Source organism: Diplotaxodon limnothrissa, linkage group LG22 (genome assembly GCF_057381915.1).
Source record: "Diplotaxodon limnothrissa isolate DT_005_m linkage group LG22, D_limnothrissa_male_GT1.1, whole genome shotgun sequence".
In the NCBI taxonomy this organism is placed as follows: domain Eukaryota; kingdom Metazoa; phylum Chordata; class Actinopteri; order Cichliformes; family Cichlidae; genus Diplotaxodon; species Diplotaxodon limnothrissa.
Window position 1 is genome coordinate 1,811,752 of NC_140616.1, and position 16,246 is coordinate 1,827,997.

Here is a 16,246-nt window from a genome sequence, read left to right on the forward strand (position 1 = left end):
GCCAGTGTGTTAAAGGTTAAACGTGTTTCACACGCAGATGTAATACAAATAAATAAACAATTTGTTGTTTTTCTTATGGGGAAAATGCCAAATGTTACATGCTGGACCAGTATTGCAGCGCACATCGAAGGACAAACACAGAGCACATGAAATGTGTTTTAGACAGCGTCAGTCTAAACAGTTATTTTTTTTAAACCTTCATTATTTAGACACAGACTTTATTAAAGCCACACTGGGGAAATTCACATTACTGCAGCACAGGGGTCAGCAAGAACTGGAAATAAGAGATATGTTAGAAAATTAAGAGAAAATGTACAACATATATTTTAGCAAAATATTTGTTTTATTGGAGACATTTTTAGTTTTGCTGAACATAAGAAATATGAAATAAAACAGTTGCTTGTCCCTGCAGACTATACTGACACCTGAGTCGCTGACAGCTGTATGCTGGAGACGCTGAGTCCTGTGAAGCCCTGAAGTCTCCATCAGATCTACACACAACACCAGATTTACCAAAACATACTTAATGCAGAGCATTAAGTATGTTTTGTTTTTGCTTTTTTAAAAGTGGAATATTTTCCTTTTAATGCATTTTACAGATCAAGAAACTGATGAGTCAGCATTGAAATGAGGTTCTTTGAAATGAGTTTTTAAAACGTTCCTCTTTAAGCTGAACCTCAGTCACAGTGAACGTCACATGAGGTCAGAGGTGAATTTTATGTATTTTAATAAAATTATCTCAGTTTGTTCATAAGTCTTGTTTCATTATTATTGTGTTTCCTGGTGTAATTTCAAGTGAGCCCTGCAAACTGACCACATGAGCAGCGTGTGTCCAGAAAAGGATGGATGGAGAATTTCATGCAGTCCCTGTTGGAGCGATTTGTTCTTTATTTTTATTATTTTGAAATTTGTTAAAGTTTGTTGTTGGTTAACTTATATCTTTTGTTATTTACACGTTTTATTTGTAGGTTAATACTTGCATCATGTTTTTGTTTTGTTTTGTTGTTTATCTTATTAAGTCAGTCAGGAAGAACTGTGGGGCCATTTTTTCTATAAATTAAGAGACTGGTATAGGACCAGCATGCACTGGGGAGGGCCTATGGTTTTTGTTTTTTTATCAAAACAGGAGAAGCTGCACTAAGCATCAGAAATGGATCTTTGTTATTGTTTGCCAAACTGGATAAATAAACCATAAAACGCAACTTTCAGGTTTTGGACATTTGACTTCTTTTGCCTGCATACAAAATACCACCACAGTGCAGCAGTGGCTTGTAGATTTTAAATTGTTGGATGTTTGGTTGGACAAACAAAGGAATCACCACTGCAGTCCCATTGGAGGGAAGTTTTCAGGAAAGCAAAGAGAAAAAGATTTTAGTGAGTGTCTGTACTGAGTGTTTAAGTAGGAAAATGAAAGACAATATGAAGCATGAAAAATGACATGAGGTCATCTTTTGAATTAATTTATGTGGCTGATAAAGTGGCATCACTTTAGCTGCACAGTTCTGTACTTTGAGATACTCGATGGGATTTATTTTAATTGAAAACTTAAGGCTCCAAGTAGATTTCTTAATTTAACCATTATTACTGGTTGTTTGAGGACAGAGGAGGGGGGGGGGGGGGGGGAGAAAGTGGATTTCTATTCACTAAAATAATTAATTATCTTCACTGATAAAGCAAACAGCCGCAGATCGATCTTTCTGAGAGTCAGCCGCTGACAGGACAGAGCGTTGAAATCATCTATATTATTATTTTATATTATTATTATTATTATCAACAGTTTACGCACCACGTGCATTACGGCGTGACGTCAGCAGGCGGCGGCAGAACCCTCGCGTTTGAACCACAGCGGTGCAGCTGTGCGGTCTGTCGGCTTATCGAGCTCGTGTTTGGGTGCGTTGCAGCTTCAGCTGAGCCTCCACAGTCGGAGACGCTCTTCGGGAACAAACAGCCGGCGGACACTCGGAGGTCTGAGTTTCTTCGGAGCTTCTTTATTTTTGTCGTTAAGGCTAATCTCGTTAGCTTATGCCTGCGTCGTTACCATGGTGACGCTCCGAGGCAGAGGGGACGCGGACCGGAGAAACGGGCCGAGCACGAGCACCGGGACCCCGGCACGATCTGAGATAAAGACCCGGAGGAGGAAGAACGCTCCCCGGACTCAAGAGTCCGGACGGTCCGATGTGAGTGTGTCCGTGTTCGGTGTGTAAGGTTCAACTCACGGCGACGTTTAAATGACCGTCAGTTTAACCGGAGGGAGGAAAACGTTAAACTGACCGGGAGAGGACCGGGGGCAGCTTTTTAAACTTATTTTGGTAAAAATCAGTAAACAGTTGGAGTTTCCTCCTGGTCTCACTCGCTGCTTTAACGAGCTTTAGTAAAAGTCCGGTAATAAATAAAAACCCTGTGTTTAAAGATGGCCGCCGAGTGAGAGCGAAGTTTAGTCTCTGAGAACGAAATGCGTTTAAAAAAACAAATGTATAAATTACATCTCAAAGAAAAGTAACCGTATTTTTATCATTATTATTATAAATATTTTTTTTAAAAAACCTTCCAGATATTTTCATTAGTGTTCGGGTTTAAATCGGAAACTAAACGTTTTTTAATTACGCTGCAGATATTTTACTAGTTTATTCTGAGATCAGCCGCTTGTTTTGTTTTTCTTAACTTTACATCGGCCTCATGTAAACCACTGTAAGGTCACATGGTGCAGCAGGCTCCCTGGTCATGTGACAGGTGTAAAATACCCCTCTGGTCTTTAGCTGCAGTCGTGTGAAGCTCACTGAGTGTAAATGTCTGTGATCACGCGTGTATCACTTGTAGTGCTGTAGGCGCCTCCAAATGAGTGCGAGTGACCCGACCTCTCACATCTTCCTCAGGTATGTAAATCTGAGGATGAGGAGCAGAACCTCACCGATTCCGAAACACCCGAGGATGAAGATGAGAAAGCAGCAGGAAGCGTCATCAGGTCAGACAAAAGTCACCAGTTAAAGCTGTTTTACTGAGCATGCTCAGAGCTAAAATGATGAGCTGGGCGATTACATTTCATCATGGCACCTGTGTCAGCGTGCAGGAGGAACTGTGCTCAGAAACAATCCAACTGCAGGCCACAGGACACAGATGTGAACGGTGCTTTTAAACCGGCTCTAACTGTGGTTCAGGAGTCAGTGTGTGACGTGAAGCTTTCATTTTACTGTCACTGACATTGGTTTTGTGTTGGCAGGAAATCTCAGCGGCTCCAGAAGCGTTCAGGTGAGAAAAACAACGCTAGCAGGAAGACGTGAAAGGTCTCAGAGTTCACACTGTGCACTTTATTAAACTTTACACACAAAGACAGGAAAACATCTCACACAGGAACAGCGCAAGACCACAAAGTGGTCCATTATTTTTCCAGCTGCAGAACAAAACATTTCTCTGAATATTTATTTATGTAAGAGCATCATTCAAAGTCCTGATATTTTATATGTTTATGAGGGGAAACAGTTTTAATATGTATTTAAAATATGCTGAGCTTCAGTGGTGGTTTTACCCATCAGTGCTGTGTACCTGCACGTCTCTAATATTATGACTTCATATTGAAGATGCATTGGACACAACATTAGAAACACCTCTTAATGTAAAACAGTCCAGCATCAGCTGGAAACACGAGCTCAGGAATTAAAGGTTGTAGTATCTCCCGTGTGTGTGTGTGTGTGTGTGTGCATGCGTGTGCGTGCGTGCGTGCGTGTGTGTGTGTGTGTGTGTGTGTCAGGCGGCCGGCTGAGGAGAAGCACGAGGCTGACCAAAGTGACGAGCAGGTACGAGGCCTCCAACATGTTCGATGGCATCAGCACCAAGTAAGAAAATCCTCCTGACATGTGAGGTGATGGACGTGCAGTAAAAGCAGTGACGTAGAAACTGAGATGAGTTCAGGTTATGATGCCATCAATGACACTTTGATTGTTAACCCTGAGACAGCCAAAGAAAGAAGCACACAGAACAACAGCTCTGTGTTTGATCGTCCCTGCTGGGATTCACAGATGTCTTTGATACATTAAAAGTCTGAAGTTTAACCTGAGCAGCTCAGAGTGATGTGATGAATGAGGCCACATGTGGCCGTCCGCCGTGTTTGCACTGATCTTTATGCCACAAACCTGTACGATTGTGATAATACGGTAGATTGAATCCTGGTGACGTCCACGCTGTTCTCTCTGCAGCGCCGCCAGGTCGGTCCTGAACAGGATGGACAGCATGAAGAAGAAGAGGCGGCTCAGTAACAACAAGGAAGGAGTGAGTGGAGCCGTTAGACTGGATCAGTGACTATAAGTATTTATCCTGCCTGTTTGCACAAAGAAACGTCTCTCTGTTCAGTTCTCAGTCATTACAGGCAAAATCATTCCTCTGGACACGCTCGGGTAGAAGGACTGGACTGAAAATGAGTGACAAAGAAAACCTTTTTCAGACTTTTGGCTCATTGGAAGAAAAATATAAAGAAACGAGGGTCAGCACAGTACTGTAATTAAAGAGCTCACAGATGCTGATCTGTATAAGCGAGGACTCAAACCAGACGCTGTGTCAAGTATTTTCTGCCACAAGTCAGAGGTCATCAAAGGTCACGACCCCGTTGACCAGGAGTGACATCGGCCCAAACAGTCTGCTCAGATACAGACAGCTGTGCGCTGGTCACCAGCTGTTCTGGGGTCAGTAACTGTGGTCGTCTGTGATCGTCTCCATCATCACAAACAGTCTTGAGTCTTTTTCTTTCTTTAAGGATCAAATAGAAAACACTGACATGTTTCCCTCACCGTAACCTTTTGGCATCATTACCCAGACTGCACTGCAACACAAACATCTAAGGCAGCTGCAGTGTTTATAAAGGCACACGCGTGTGTGCGCTTTCTGGCGTCACTGTTGCCGTGGAGCTGTGTCGTGTTTTGTTGTTAGGAGCTGTGTTTATGTTTTTACGCTGATAATCAACACTGAGAGTTTGTTTACATCCCGAGTCAGCTGTAAACCCTCAGCTGAGGCCGCCGTCTCGGTGGGCGCTGCCTCTCTTATCAGGTCTTTATGAGGGCGGTGGACCCGGCTGCACCCAGCCCCCCTCCCACTGCTCGCGGCTTGTGGGGAGGGGGCAACGTCTATATCAGCTGGCACCATATTGGAAAGCAGCCGACAAGCACCAGCCCTTATTTTGTGTCCACATGTTCATATTTCCTCCTCACATGGAGTTTCTGCTGCTCTGAATGAGTAAAACAACGAGAGTCGTTGAGACGTTTGTAATCAGAGTGTGTGAAGTGTGGCGTGTGCTTTACATCCTGTCAGAGAACAACAGCAGGCTCACAGATCTTCTGTCCCAGCCGTGGATGTTCACACCAGTCAGGTTTCTAATAATGAGTCTGTATGTGCAGTAATCCCAGTGAACCAAAAGCTTGCCTGAAACGCTCAGTTTGGTCAAGTTTTCTTCTACTCATGGATCTGTGTAATGTCTGTCTAATCCTAAGGTGCACCTTAAAGGGGGAGGAGCTACAACACCTTGACAGAGGATGACCTGAGGGGCTGCAAGGCCCAGAATAATAAGGATTACTTTAAACTGCGTGTTATTCTAAGGCACTGGTCCAGTCTAATGTCAGTCCACCTATCATTACTTTGTAGCTCACGGTTGGCCGCTAGCGGACATTCGAGGCTCTGGTTGCCGAGGTGACCATTTAACATATTTTCCACACTGCCACATATCAATCAGTGATAATAATAATAGATTGCATTTATATAGTACTTTTCGGGACCCCTCAAAGCGCTTTACAATGCCACTATTCATTCACTCTCACACACTGGTGGAGGCAGCTACAGGTGTAGCCACAGCTGCCCTGGGACAGACTGACAGAAGCGAGGCTGCCATATCGCGCCATCGGCCCCTCTGGCCAACACCAGTAGGTGGTAGGTGAAGTGTTTTGCCCAAAGACACGACCACCGAGACTGTCCGAGCCGGGGCTCGAACCGGCAACTTTCCGATTACAAGACGAACACCCAACTCTTGAGCCACGATCGCCCCGTGATAACCTGCATCCTCATTAGGGGTCACGGTTAGAACACAAACATGGAGCTGGAAACGAGCAGAACAGGTCGACTTTGAAAAGTGTCAGAGCTGTGACATCACACAGGCCCACAGCTCTGTGTCCAGAGTGGGAGTTTGTGTTTATATTAGCGGTTCTGAAATGTTCCTCAGTAACAAGTTAACTGATCTGTGAAATGTCCAAAAACAGTCCCATCCCTCGTTGTCACGTTGGTCACTTTAATCAGATGCATTACTTGGATAAACACAGGGATGATTAACTGATCGTTACACACCTAATAACTGATACATTTGCAGAAGATCTACTCTAAAGCCCAGAGGAGTAAAACACCAGTCCCACTACGAGGAGAGCTCAGCGACAGCGAGGACAGCCGAGGTCAGTGCAGATGGTTAGGAGCAGAGGAATGATGACGAGAGGGAGACGTGGTGGTAAAAACGTCTTCTCTGGTGTCTCCAGGGGCGGGCTTTGACGAGGACAGCAGGAAGGCCGTAACAGCAGATGAAGACAGCAACTGCAGCGTCGGCCACAACGTTGATGCCAAACTGAGCCGAGCCTCGTCGCTGTACCAAGGCCCGACCAGCGGTCAGTACGCCGCTCCAAACACGCCGTCTGTACATGCTGAGTAATGCAATAAAACCCTAAAAGCCTACAAATCGGTGAACAACGGGTTCTTCAGGAGAAAAATAAAACCACACACTTGAAACGTACTGAAGCTCCAGCTCTGATGATTTTGTTTTCTCTGGTATCGATTAGACTTCCTGAGAGGAACCTTCCCGGTCAGCGCCTCCGGAGCGAACACGACCCGCAGAGCAGCCTTCAGGTCAGAGCGTGGACACGCCTTTCCTCTCTCCTTCAAATAAAGCAGGACACAGCTGAACGCTGAAGTATGATGTAATGTGAAGAAGGTTAGCTGCACAGGCTAAACCCTCGAAAACTCAGGTCACACTTTTTCTGCCTTCTGGTTTTTATTTATTTTCCCCCACAAATGTTCCTGTATCGTTTGATCCTGAGGGGCCACCATAGACTGATGTCTAAACTGTGACATCACTGGCTTTTAAAACCTTTACAAACTTGCTTTTAAAGTCCTACGATTTCACCAAACTGGAGCTCAGCCCTGTTAGTGCTATAACCTCAGCAGCCATGCTGTTGGTCAGCTGATGTCATCAAAAATGCTCCAGCAGCACAAACACAGTGCAGAGGTGGGTGATGTAAAATCACCGCCTTCACTACAGGAATAACAGATCTTATCATCATCACCAAAACTTCACCTGTTGGATCCTTCACCGTCATCCGTCACACTCAGGTCTCTGTTTCTTCCTGCAGACCCACTAAGAGCGCCTGGTCCAAACAATCTGATGAAGACTCTGATGATGAAGAGGAGGCGGCCCCTGACAGGTCAGAGACAGCCAATCTGATTGGATCATCAAACCACTTCCTGATACATCGTCCATCATCAATGCTTTTAACTGTGAAGCACGAGGCGTATGGAGTAGATTAGATGTGGTTTGCTGCCTGTCTTACTGAGACTTGTCTCTCGCTCTCAGCTGTCTCCCACTCAGCCTGCGTACCGGCAACCTTTTGGAAACCCGCAACGACAAGATGGCTGCAGGAGCGGGCCTGGCGGACATCGATCCCATGGCCATCGACCAATCTGTGAGATTAAACCTTAGATATGTTCTCCTGTGACCTCGTGTTTTACACATGATTCACAGAAAAATCTTCTAATTGTGTTGTTTTGTTCTCCACCTGATCCTGTTATATCCTTCCTTTCCTTCCTTCCTTCCTCAGGTGGGTTTTGACAGTATTGGGGGTCTGTCAGGTCACATCTCAGCTCTGAAGGAGATGGTCGTCTTCCCCCTTCTCTACCCTGAGGTCTTTGACAACTTCAAGATTCAGCCTCCCAGGTGACACACACACACACACACGTCAGGTATTCATGTCTTGTGGGGACATCTAATAGACGTCATGCGTTCCCTAGCCTCTTACCCTAACCTTAACCTAACTGTAACCCTGAGACTAAAATCACATTTTGAGTCTCAAAAATCCCTTCAAACTCTTTGGTACCAGAATTTTGGTCCCGACAAGTATAGTAAACTTTCTATATTTGGTCCCCACAAAGATATGAATACACGCTTGTGTACCCCAGATTATAAATATATAAAGAAACCTTCAGAGGTGAGTGATGCTTGATGCAGGGACATGAGTTTACCTTCTCACAAAGGTAAATGTGTGCTGTAGTAGTTACTGAGTCCTGCTGAGACTGAATGATGTGAGTGGGCCGAGGTCAAAGGTTGGACTTCATGTTTTTAAGACGGATTACACAGTGAACACGCTCCACCTGCGTCTCTCTGCAGAGGGTGTCTGTTTTACGGCCCTCCCGGGACGGGGAAGACGCTGGTTGCACGGGCGTTGGCCAACGAGTGTAGCCACGGCAACAGGAAGGTGTCCTTCTTCATGAGGAAGGGAGCCGACGTCCTCAGCAAGTGGGTGGGCGAGTCAGAGCGGCAGCTGCGGCTGCTGTTTGAGCAGGTAAACGTTCACCTGAGTCATACTGAAGCAGGAAATATGATTTGAGTGAGTTTAATGAGTCTGAGCAGAGAGAAGCTGCTTCTGAGCAGACACTGTGACCGATATCTGCATATACATCCGTTTGTGTCAGCAGCACTTTAATACTCTGACAGTGTCTGTGCTGGAAACTTTGAAATCAAACTCTTTAAACAAACCCTGTGAATTTAAATTCATTTAATTCATCGTGAACAGGTTTAAAGTGTGTGTGGGTGTGTGTGGGTGTGGGGTACTCAGGCGTATCGGATGCGTCCGTCCATCATCTTCTTCGATGAGATCGACGGTCTGGCTCCGGTCCGATCCAGCAGGCAGGACCAGATCCACAGGTCAGTTTCAGCTTCTCCACACGTGTCACCTCAGCGGTGTCAGAGTTTGAGGTCCAGTGTAACGGGTCAGAGGCGCCGCCGCCGCTGTAGATTAGTAATAATCTGTTTGTAAAATTATTCCTGACATTCCTCGCAGCTCCATCGTGTCGACGCTCCTCGCTCTGATGGACGGGCTCGACAGTCGAGGGGAGGTCGTCGTGATCGGAGCCACAAACCGGCTCGACTCCATCGACCCTGCGCTGCGGCGGCCCGGGCGCTTTGACCGCGAGTTCCTGTTCGGCCTTCCCGACAGAGAGGTGACTCTTTACTTTATTAGATTTTATATATTTTCAGCTGCATCCATCATCTGTGCAGCGTCAGTGTGGGCTGGTGTTAAAAAAATCTACCAGCACGGTTGTGATGAAGGGAAGTGATTGTTTCAGGATCAGGATGTAAACGTGTTTGTTTCCGCTGTAAAGTTTTACCGTGGGAGTCTGAGGCTGCCTCTGCTGGACATCAGAGGAACTGCAGCAGGGACCTTAATTTAGGTGTGTGTGTGTTTCAGGCTCGTAAAGACATTCTGAAGATCCACACTCGGCAGTGGAAACCTCCTCCGTCTGAAGACTTTCTCGATGAACTGTCAGAAAAATGTGTCGGTGAGAAAAATGGCAGCAGCTTTTTTTGTCTCAGGAAAATGTAGCTATTTTTTCATTGGTAACCTGACTTCCTGAGCCTCCGTCGCTCTCAGGTTACTGCGGCGCTGATATCAGGGCGGTGTGCACCGAGGCGGCATTGTGCGCTCTGCGCCGACGCTACCCGCAGATCTACGGCACGTCCCAGAAGCTCCTGCTGGACGTCTCCTCCATCGCCGTCAGCAGCTGCGACTTTGCAGCAGCCCTGAAGAAGATGTCGCCCACCTCGCACCGCTCTGCCGCCTCCCCGGCCAAACCGCTGTCCCCTGTGGTCCACCTGCTTCTAGGCGGCGCCCTGCAAGAAATCCTCAATGCCCTGCAGAGGATGTTTCCACACGCTGAGGAGGGCATGAAGAGGAAGAGGGAACCAGGTGAGCCAGAGGCCAAAGTTCTGCTGTGTCTACACATCACTTCCTGTTTACAAACTTCCTGTTTCCTGTGTCAGACCTGACCTCGGGTATCGTCGATGACACTCTGATGTTTGACGAAGACGAGGGCCCCAGCATCTCCAAACCCTCCAAGAACAAAACCTTCCTGCACTTCTTCAGGTGAGCCTTTATCCACACCTGAGGGGCGTGACTATGAAGTGAATCACCATGGTAACAGAAGCCGAGTCTAAAGCTGGGTCAAAGCGCCACATTTTCACTGATTCCTGTGTTCCGAGGTTAGATTCTGTGTGTTAAAGTGCAGTAAAGGTGCCGCAGCAAACACTGCGTTGCAGTATCGCAGGTATGACTTATACGTGTACGTGATTTATGTGTTCAACTGGTCATGTAGAAAGCAGGGATGGCCTCTATAAACACTGCGTGCTCTCATCGATTATCTCCCCCACGCTGCATTCTCTGATCCTCTCCCCCGACCTGTAGGAGTGCCGTCAAACAGCCGACGTCTCACCGCCCCAGGATCTTGCTGGCAGGTCGTCCTGGCGCTGGTCAAACCTCCCACCTGGCCCCCGCCATCCTGCACGCTTTGGAGCGTTTCACCGTCCACAGCCTGGACTCAGCGGTGCTGTTTGGTGTCAGCAGCACCTCGCCAGAGGAAGCCTGTGCACAGGTGACTCCTCCAGACATGTGCATCTACAGGTCGACACGCATGTGCACACAAACATAAACACACTTCATAAAAACTTCATTTAATCATTTTAGAAGTGTTAACAGGCGGCTCTGTGGTTCTTTCTGACTCTGTAATGTTTTTAATTATTTAAAGCAGCCTGTCTGTGCCGGACAGTCTCAGGATGTGAACTTTGACCTTTCCCCTGATCAGGTGTTCTGTGAGGCCAAGCGGACGTCTCCCAGCATCCTCTACATACCGCACATCCAGCAGTGGTGGGACACTGCGGGGCCGGCACTGAGGGCATCCTTCCTCAGCCTGCTGGGCAGCATCCCGTCCTTCTCCCCCATCCTCCTCCTCGCCACCTGCAGCGTGTCCTTCCAGCAGCTGGACCCAGAGGTGAGGACTGAAGCTTTATCTTTCCTTTGTCCCTCAGCTGTGTCCCTGTGCGTGGAGGTTTTACAGGTTTTTATCTTCGATGCTGTGCCGCTCCCAGATTCACAGCCTGTTTCGGGAGGACTACGGGGAGGTCTACGTCCTCAGAGTTCCCACCCAGCAGGAGAGGACCAGCTTCTTCCAGGATCTCATTCTGAACCAGGCGGCCGAGGCCCCTCCCTCTAAGAGAAAAACATGTGTGTGACTCCGCCTTCATGCTGCGGTTGTTAAGCCCAGAGTGTGATAGATCGCTCACTCTTTCCTCCTCCTCCTCTCTCAGTATCTCAGGCAATGGAGGTCCTCCCCCTAGCTCCACCGCCGCCTCCTCGCAAAATGTCGGCGCAAGAGCACCTCCGCCTGGAGGAGCAGGAGGAGGACGTGCTGCGAGAGCTCCGTCTCTTCCTGCGAAACATCACCGAGCGCCTGTCTCTGGACCGCCGCTTCAAAGCCTTCACCAAACCGGTCGACATCGAGGAGGTGAGAGTTTGAGAGAAAGACACGCCGACATCTGCCGCTCAGTTTTAAGGTCGTGAATAATTAAACAAACGGAATCGGATCAGTTCACGCCTTCCTCCCAGCTCCACGCCGTACATGTTATTAAAAAAGCGTGCAGCAGATTCAGTGCAGGTTGATGAGGTCAGATGGCAAGACCAGACTCACGGGTCAGCAGTCGTCTTAGCTGAGCCCGGTTCTGTCGGAGGTTTCTTCCTGTTAAAAGGGAGTTTTTCCTTCCCGCTGTCGCCACAGTGCTTGTTCATGAGGTCGTCTGACTGTGGGCTGTTCTGTTTTCTTTATATTATTGCAGGGTTTGTATCTTACCAGATAAAGCACCTTGAGGCAACTGTGATTTAGTGATATATAGATAAAATTGAATAGAATGTTGGAACAAATCCACACATTCAGCATTCACTAAATCAGATTTTAGTTTCCCATCAGCACGCGGAGCAAACGTCAGAAATGTTTACTACAATCACGTCAGACCGCAGCCACACGCCGACACCGTGCATGACATCATGATTGGCCTGTTTCCTGTTCTGACTGTTGATTGGCTCATTGGTGTCAGGGGAAGGCCAACCAGGGGTTTATAAAACGGAAACAACGCTGCCGCTCTCGCCTGTTCGATCTGTGAATCAGCCCAGAGTATTTGTCTCTGCTGCCCCCGAGTGGCCAAACCAAACACCATCAGCAGAAACCCTCCTTCCTCTCCTCCAGGTCCCCGACTATCTGATGGTGATTAAGAAGCCCATGGACCTCTCCACCCTGCTCACCAACATCGACGAGCACAAGTACGTCACCGTCGGCGAGTTCATGGCGGACGCTGACTTCATCTGGAAGAACGCTCTGGAGTACAACCCGGACAGCGACCCCATGGGTGAGACGACATCACCCGTGACCGTTCTCTTGGTTTGTCCTCTGCCCCACAGTCTCCTTCCTTTTCTTAAGTTTCTTCTTCTTCTGCTGTCTGTATGAGACAGACGGAGCAGGCGTCTCCAGGTGGAAACATTTCCACAATGGGCGGGGCTATAAGTTCAGCTGTTGGGTGGGGGGAAAAAAATCCTTTTCTGTTTGTCTGCGTCTGTTTGAGGAGAGACGAACTAAACAGAAGCAGATTTCTCAGCTGGACTCACCTGTGGAGAGGTGATAAAAACCCTGTTTGTTTTACTGCGTGTGTGTGTGCGTGCGTGCGTGTGTGTGTGCGTGCGTGTGCATGTGCCAGATCGCAACATCCGTCACCGAGCGTGCGCCCTGAAGGACACGGTCCGCGCCATCATCAGAGACGAGCTGGACGAAGACTTCGAGAGAGTCTGCGAGGAGATCAGAGAGTCGCGCATCCACAGAGGTGAAACTCAGCCAGATGTTCACGCCTCATCCAGCTGCTGCTAACAGTGTACTGTCAAACTTTATATTAAGACTTTTATTTTGGTGACAGCTCTGATGGTGGCCAACCCGCAGGAGGCCGATGGCGTCTGCAGATCGGCGTTCTCCAGAAACACTCTCCAACGTAAGTTCACCCCTGAACTGAAACAGCACGGGGCGGCTCAGAGTCTCTGCGCACTTAGTCACAGACGTCAGCAGCTGCTTAACAAAACTGTTAGAAATATGAGTGACGTGAGAGCAAACCAGCAGACATCACATCAGGTCTGATCACCGTCAGGGTCAGCGTGTACACCAGTGAGCCGTCAACCACCCGTCAGGTTCTCCTCAGCCACTGTTAGCAGTGCTGATAAGCCCCGCCCCTACTTTTAATTGGTCCGTGAGAGAGAAGTGACAGTTGATGAGTGCACCAGTTTCACTTCCTGTTTCAGAGTCTGGACTCGCGTACCAAACATTAGGACATCAGGCTGCTCCAAAAATATTCTTCAGAAGTTCTCAAAACTCAGCTGCTTTCACAAAATGCCAAAAAGATGACATTTAAATCACAAAAACAGTCGATTTTATAAGATTGTAACCATCAAACTTTATAAAAACCTCAAGTAATGAATCAGTTTTAAAGTCGTCTGTCAGCCAGCGAGCTGATTCTCCTCGTCTGTGGATCTATAGAAATGTGTTTTTTCTTTGGGATCGCCTCCTCAGAGCAGCTTTTAGATCAAATGAGAGTAAAACAGAAGTCGTCATGTTAACGATGGATTCACAGACTCGCAGAAGGACTGAGGCTCCGGGTTCGTCTCACGCTGTGAAACGTCTGATGAACAGAGAGCTTGGCGCTTCTTTCGGCTGCTGCAGCAAAAAGCTGCTTTTAAAAACGTCTCAGTGAAAGCGAAAGCAGCGAGAGCAGGAAGCCACAGTGTTTGCTCAAACGTGAGAGCCGCAGGGCAGGCGAGGACAGGAAGAGGCAGAGAGGACGAGAAGTGACCTTTCTCTCTAATGACCTTTACTCTTCCTCCTCCCCGCTCCACCCCCACCCCCACTTCTGTTTTCCAGCTCGTAAGAAGAAACGTTACAGACGGCCCCGAAAGTCCAAGTGGAGCACCGGCGTCATTAAGAAACCTAAGAAGAAGAAGAAGAAGGAGGAGGAGCCAACAGTCCCATCCTCCTCCTCTTCCTCCTTCACCTCCCTCTCCTCCATGTCCAGTAAGTTCAGCTCTGAGTCGAGTGCGGAGGAGGTCAGAGCTGCTGGACGGCGAGCGGTGAACGGGTCTGCTGGTGCTGGCTCGTCCAGCCCATCAGAGAGCAGTGACGGCGGCCTGAGTGGGTTCCATCGCACCCCAAACCGCATCACAAGATCCCACAACGGAGTCCTCACGAACGGGTATCACCGCCACACCGAGCCGGTTCATCGCCAGCTGGCTGATGGCGTACCTGTAGGCGTGCGTCGAACCCGCTCATCAAAGACCCTCCCAGGCCCGGAGACCGTGCTGAACGGCCAGACCGCGGACAGCTTAGGTCTGTGCGCGTGAGCACGAGCAGTGCGAGCGCCTCGCTGTACTAACCGACTCACTGGACCGCTTCAGAGCGCAGCCGCTGCCGATCGAGCTTCTACAGGCCGCCGCTTCACGCTACGAGGCTCCGCAGCGCTCCGGGCATCGAGCAGGAGGAGCGTGTGAGGTGTCAGAGCCGGCTGCTTTAGTCTGAATGAAACGCACTGCAGGAGCGCTAACGCGGCTCTGTGGTTCAGCACACACTGTAAATACCACACACACACACACACACACACACACACAGCGGAGCTTTGCATCTGTAAATCTGATGGCTGCATCACGCCAATCAGACCTGACCTGTTAGCTTCCGCCTCCAGGTATGAGAACACTGCAGTTCCTCTGACGCAGCGCTGAGGGGTGTTTTTTAAATTATCTGACCAATAACACGGCTGCTGTGTGTGTGTGTGTGTGTGTGTGTGTGTGTGTGTGTGTGTGTGTGTGTGTGTGTGTGTGTGTGTGTGTGTGTGTGTGTGTGTGTTGCAGCTTTCTAACAAATCAGAATATTAATCCCAAAGGAAATGATGTCTACCGTTAGCTGAAAACTCCACAGTCATTTCTTTTTGCCATAACCTGGTTGATTCCAGCTGTGAAGGCATAGAGTTGGCTGTTTGTGGGAGGCACTGCAGGGTAATGCCCTCTTCCTCTGCTTGTCTTCCTCCTCAGAGAAGAGCGAACAGTCTGAGTCGAGGGCCAACAAGGCGGCTTTGGAGCAGGTGTTGAGTCGGGACAGGCCGGAGCAGCAGGAAGAAACTCCACCGCTGATCGTCGATTGCAGCAAACTGAAGGTGAGTCCCAGCTCGCCTCTTTAAGGGGCTCAGACTGAATAAAACGTGACGCTGTGTTCATTAGAGCCAGCGTTCATCAGTGAGCAGATCCTGGATCAGCGTGAAGAGAATAACCTTCACACTGTACTCAGTGTGACCGTAAACCCATCAACGCAGAGTTAACAAGGTCACAGACACAGCTGGAGCCCCCTGCTGGCTGTTAACGTAACTGCAGATTTACATCTCCAGCTTCATTTCACTCTTCATACCTGGATGGTCCGTCTGAGTTTACATACAGAGTGAAGTATACTTGACAAACATGAGGAACAAGAAGCTGCGGCTGTCCTGCTTTACCGGTCAGACGCCTTGAGTTTGTCCTTTTACGATGAGGAGGAAGCTCTTCATCGTCTCCGTCTGCTCTCAGCGAGTCGTCAGGAAGCTGAACATGAAGGAATCTGCTCACGTCTGACTGTAGGAAGCTGTCTGCTCACATCTTCAGTCTGCAGCACCAACGGTTGAAGAACTGCTTTCAGACCGGAAACAAACAGGAAGTCGCACAGCATCCCCTCCCCCACCCCAGCAGCCAGTAATGAATAAAGCAGGGGCCGTGGGCCCCACGGGCCTCTGCAGGCACCACCTCAAACTGGTTTCTGTTTTCCAGGGGCTCCTGAGGAGAGCCGTGGCGAAGACGGATGGCGCAGAGGTGGAGCCACTGGAGAAGCTTTACGCCCGGCTCGCTCAGTGCATCTACCGACACAGAGACAACTGCAACAAGGCAGAGCTGCTGCAGGTACGACGCCCACAGAGACCCAGAGGGCGCTCATGTGACCTCAGTATAAATAACTGATTACAGTAGCTACTTTATCAGGTACCAGCCTCCAGCCTGCAGCGCACAGACACCAACAGCACATTTTCAGTTTTCTCACTTTTGCTTTCCAGGAAATGAAGACAGAAATCGATCGATTCTCCTGA

The 16,246-nt window shown here is 48.6% G+C and overlaps 1 protein-coding gene across 1 annotated transcript; it reads left to right on the top strand.

Moving 5' to 3' along the window:
* Positions 1 to 1,961: 1,961 nt before the first annotated feature.
* On the top strand, positions 1,962 to 16,246 carry LOC146609108 (ATPase family AAA domain-containing protein 2-like). The gene is made up of 28 exons (XM_085345993.1): positions 1,962 to 2,177; positions 2,874 to 2,962; positions 3,218 to 3,246; positions 3,746 to 3,830; positions 4,191 to 4,263; positions 6,341 to 6,419; positions 6,501 to 6,626; positions 6,798 to 6,864; positions 7,368 to 7,439; positions 7,589 to 7,697; positions 7,833 to 7,948; positions 8,399 to 8,573; positions 8,847 to 8,935; positions 9,072 to 9,231; positions 9,480 to 9,570; positions 9,663 to 9,977; positions 10,052 to 10,154; positions 10,473 to 10,659; positions 10,870 to 11,055; positions 11,153 to 11,288; positions 11,372 to 11,568; positions 12,304 to 12,463; positions 12,809 to 12,931; positions 13,022 to 13,093; positions 14,014 to 14,475; positions 15,174 to 15,295; positions 15,936 to 16,064; positions 16,214 to 16,246. Exons 1-28 carry the CDS (start codon positions 2,040 to 2,042, stop codon positions 16,244 to 16,246), a joined length of 3,723 nt encoding a protein of 1,240 aa, XP_085202119.1. The 5' UTR covers positions 1,962 to 2,039.

What these genes read in the sequence shown, in the direction of transcription:
- LOC146609108 (XM_085345993.1), top strand. Translation starts at nt 2,040, where the DNA reads ATGGTGACGCTCCGAGGCAGAGGGGACGCGGACCGGAGAAACGGGCCG. An exon ending in CCATGGCCATCGACCAATCT is followed by an intron (nt 7,698 to 7,832) that starts GTGAGATTAAAC and finishes TTCCTTCCTCAG; the next exon opens with GTGGGTTTTGACAGTATTGG. An exon ending in ACAAGGCAGAGCTGCTGCAG is followed by an intron (nt 16,065 to 16,213) that starts GTACGACGCCCA and finishes TTTGCTTTCCAG; the next exon opens with GAAATGAAGACAGAAATCGA.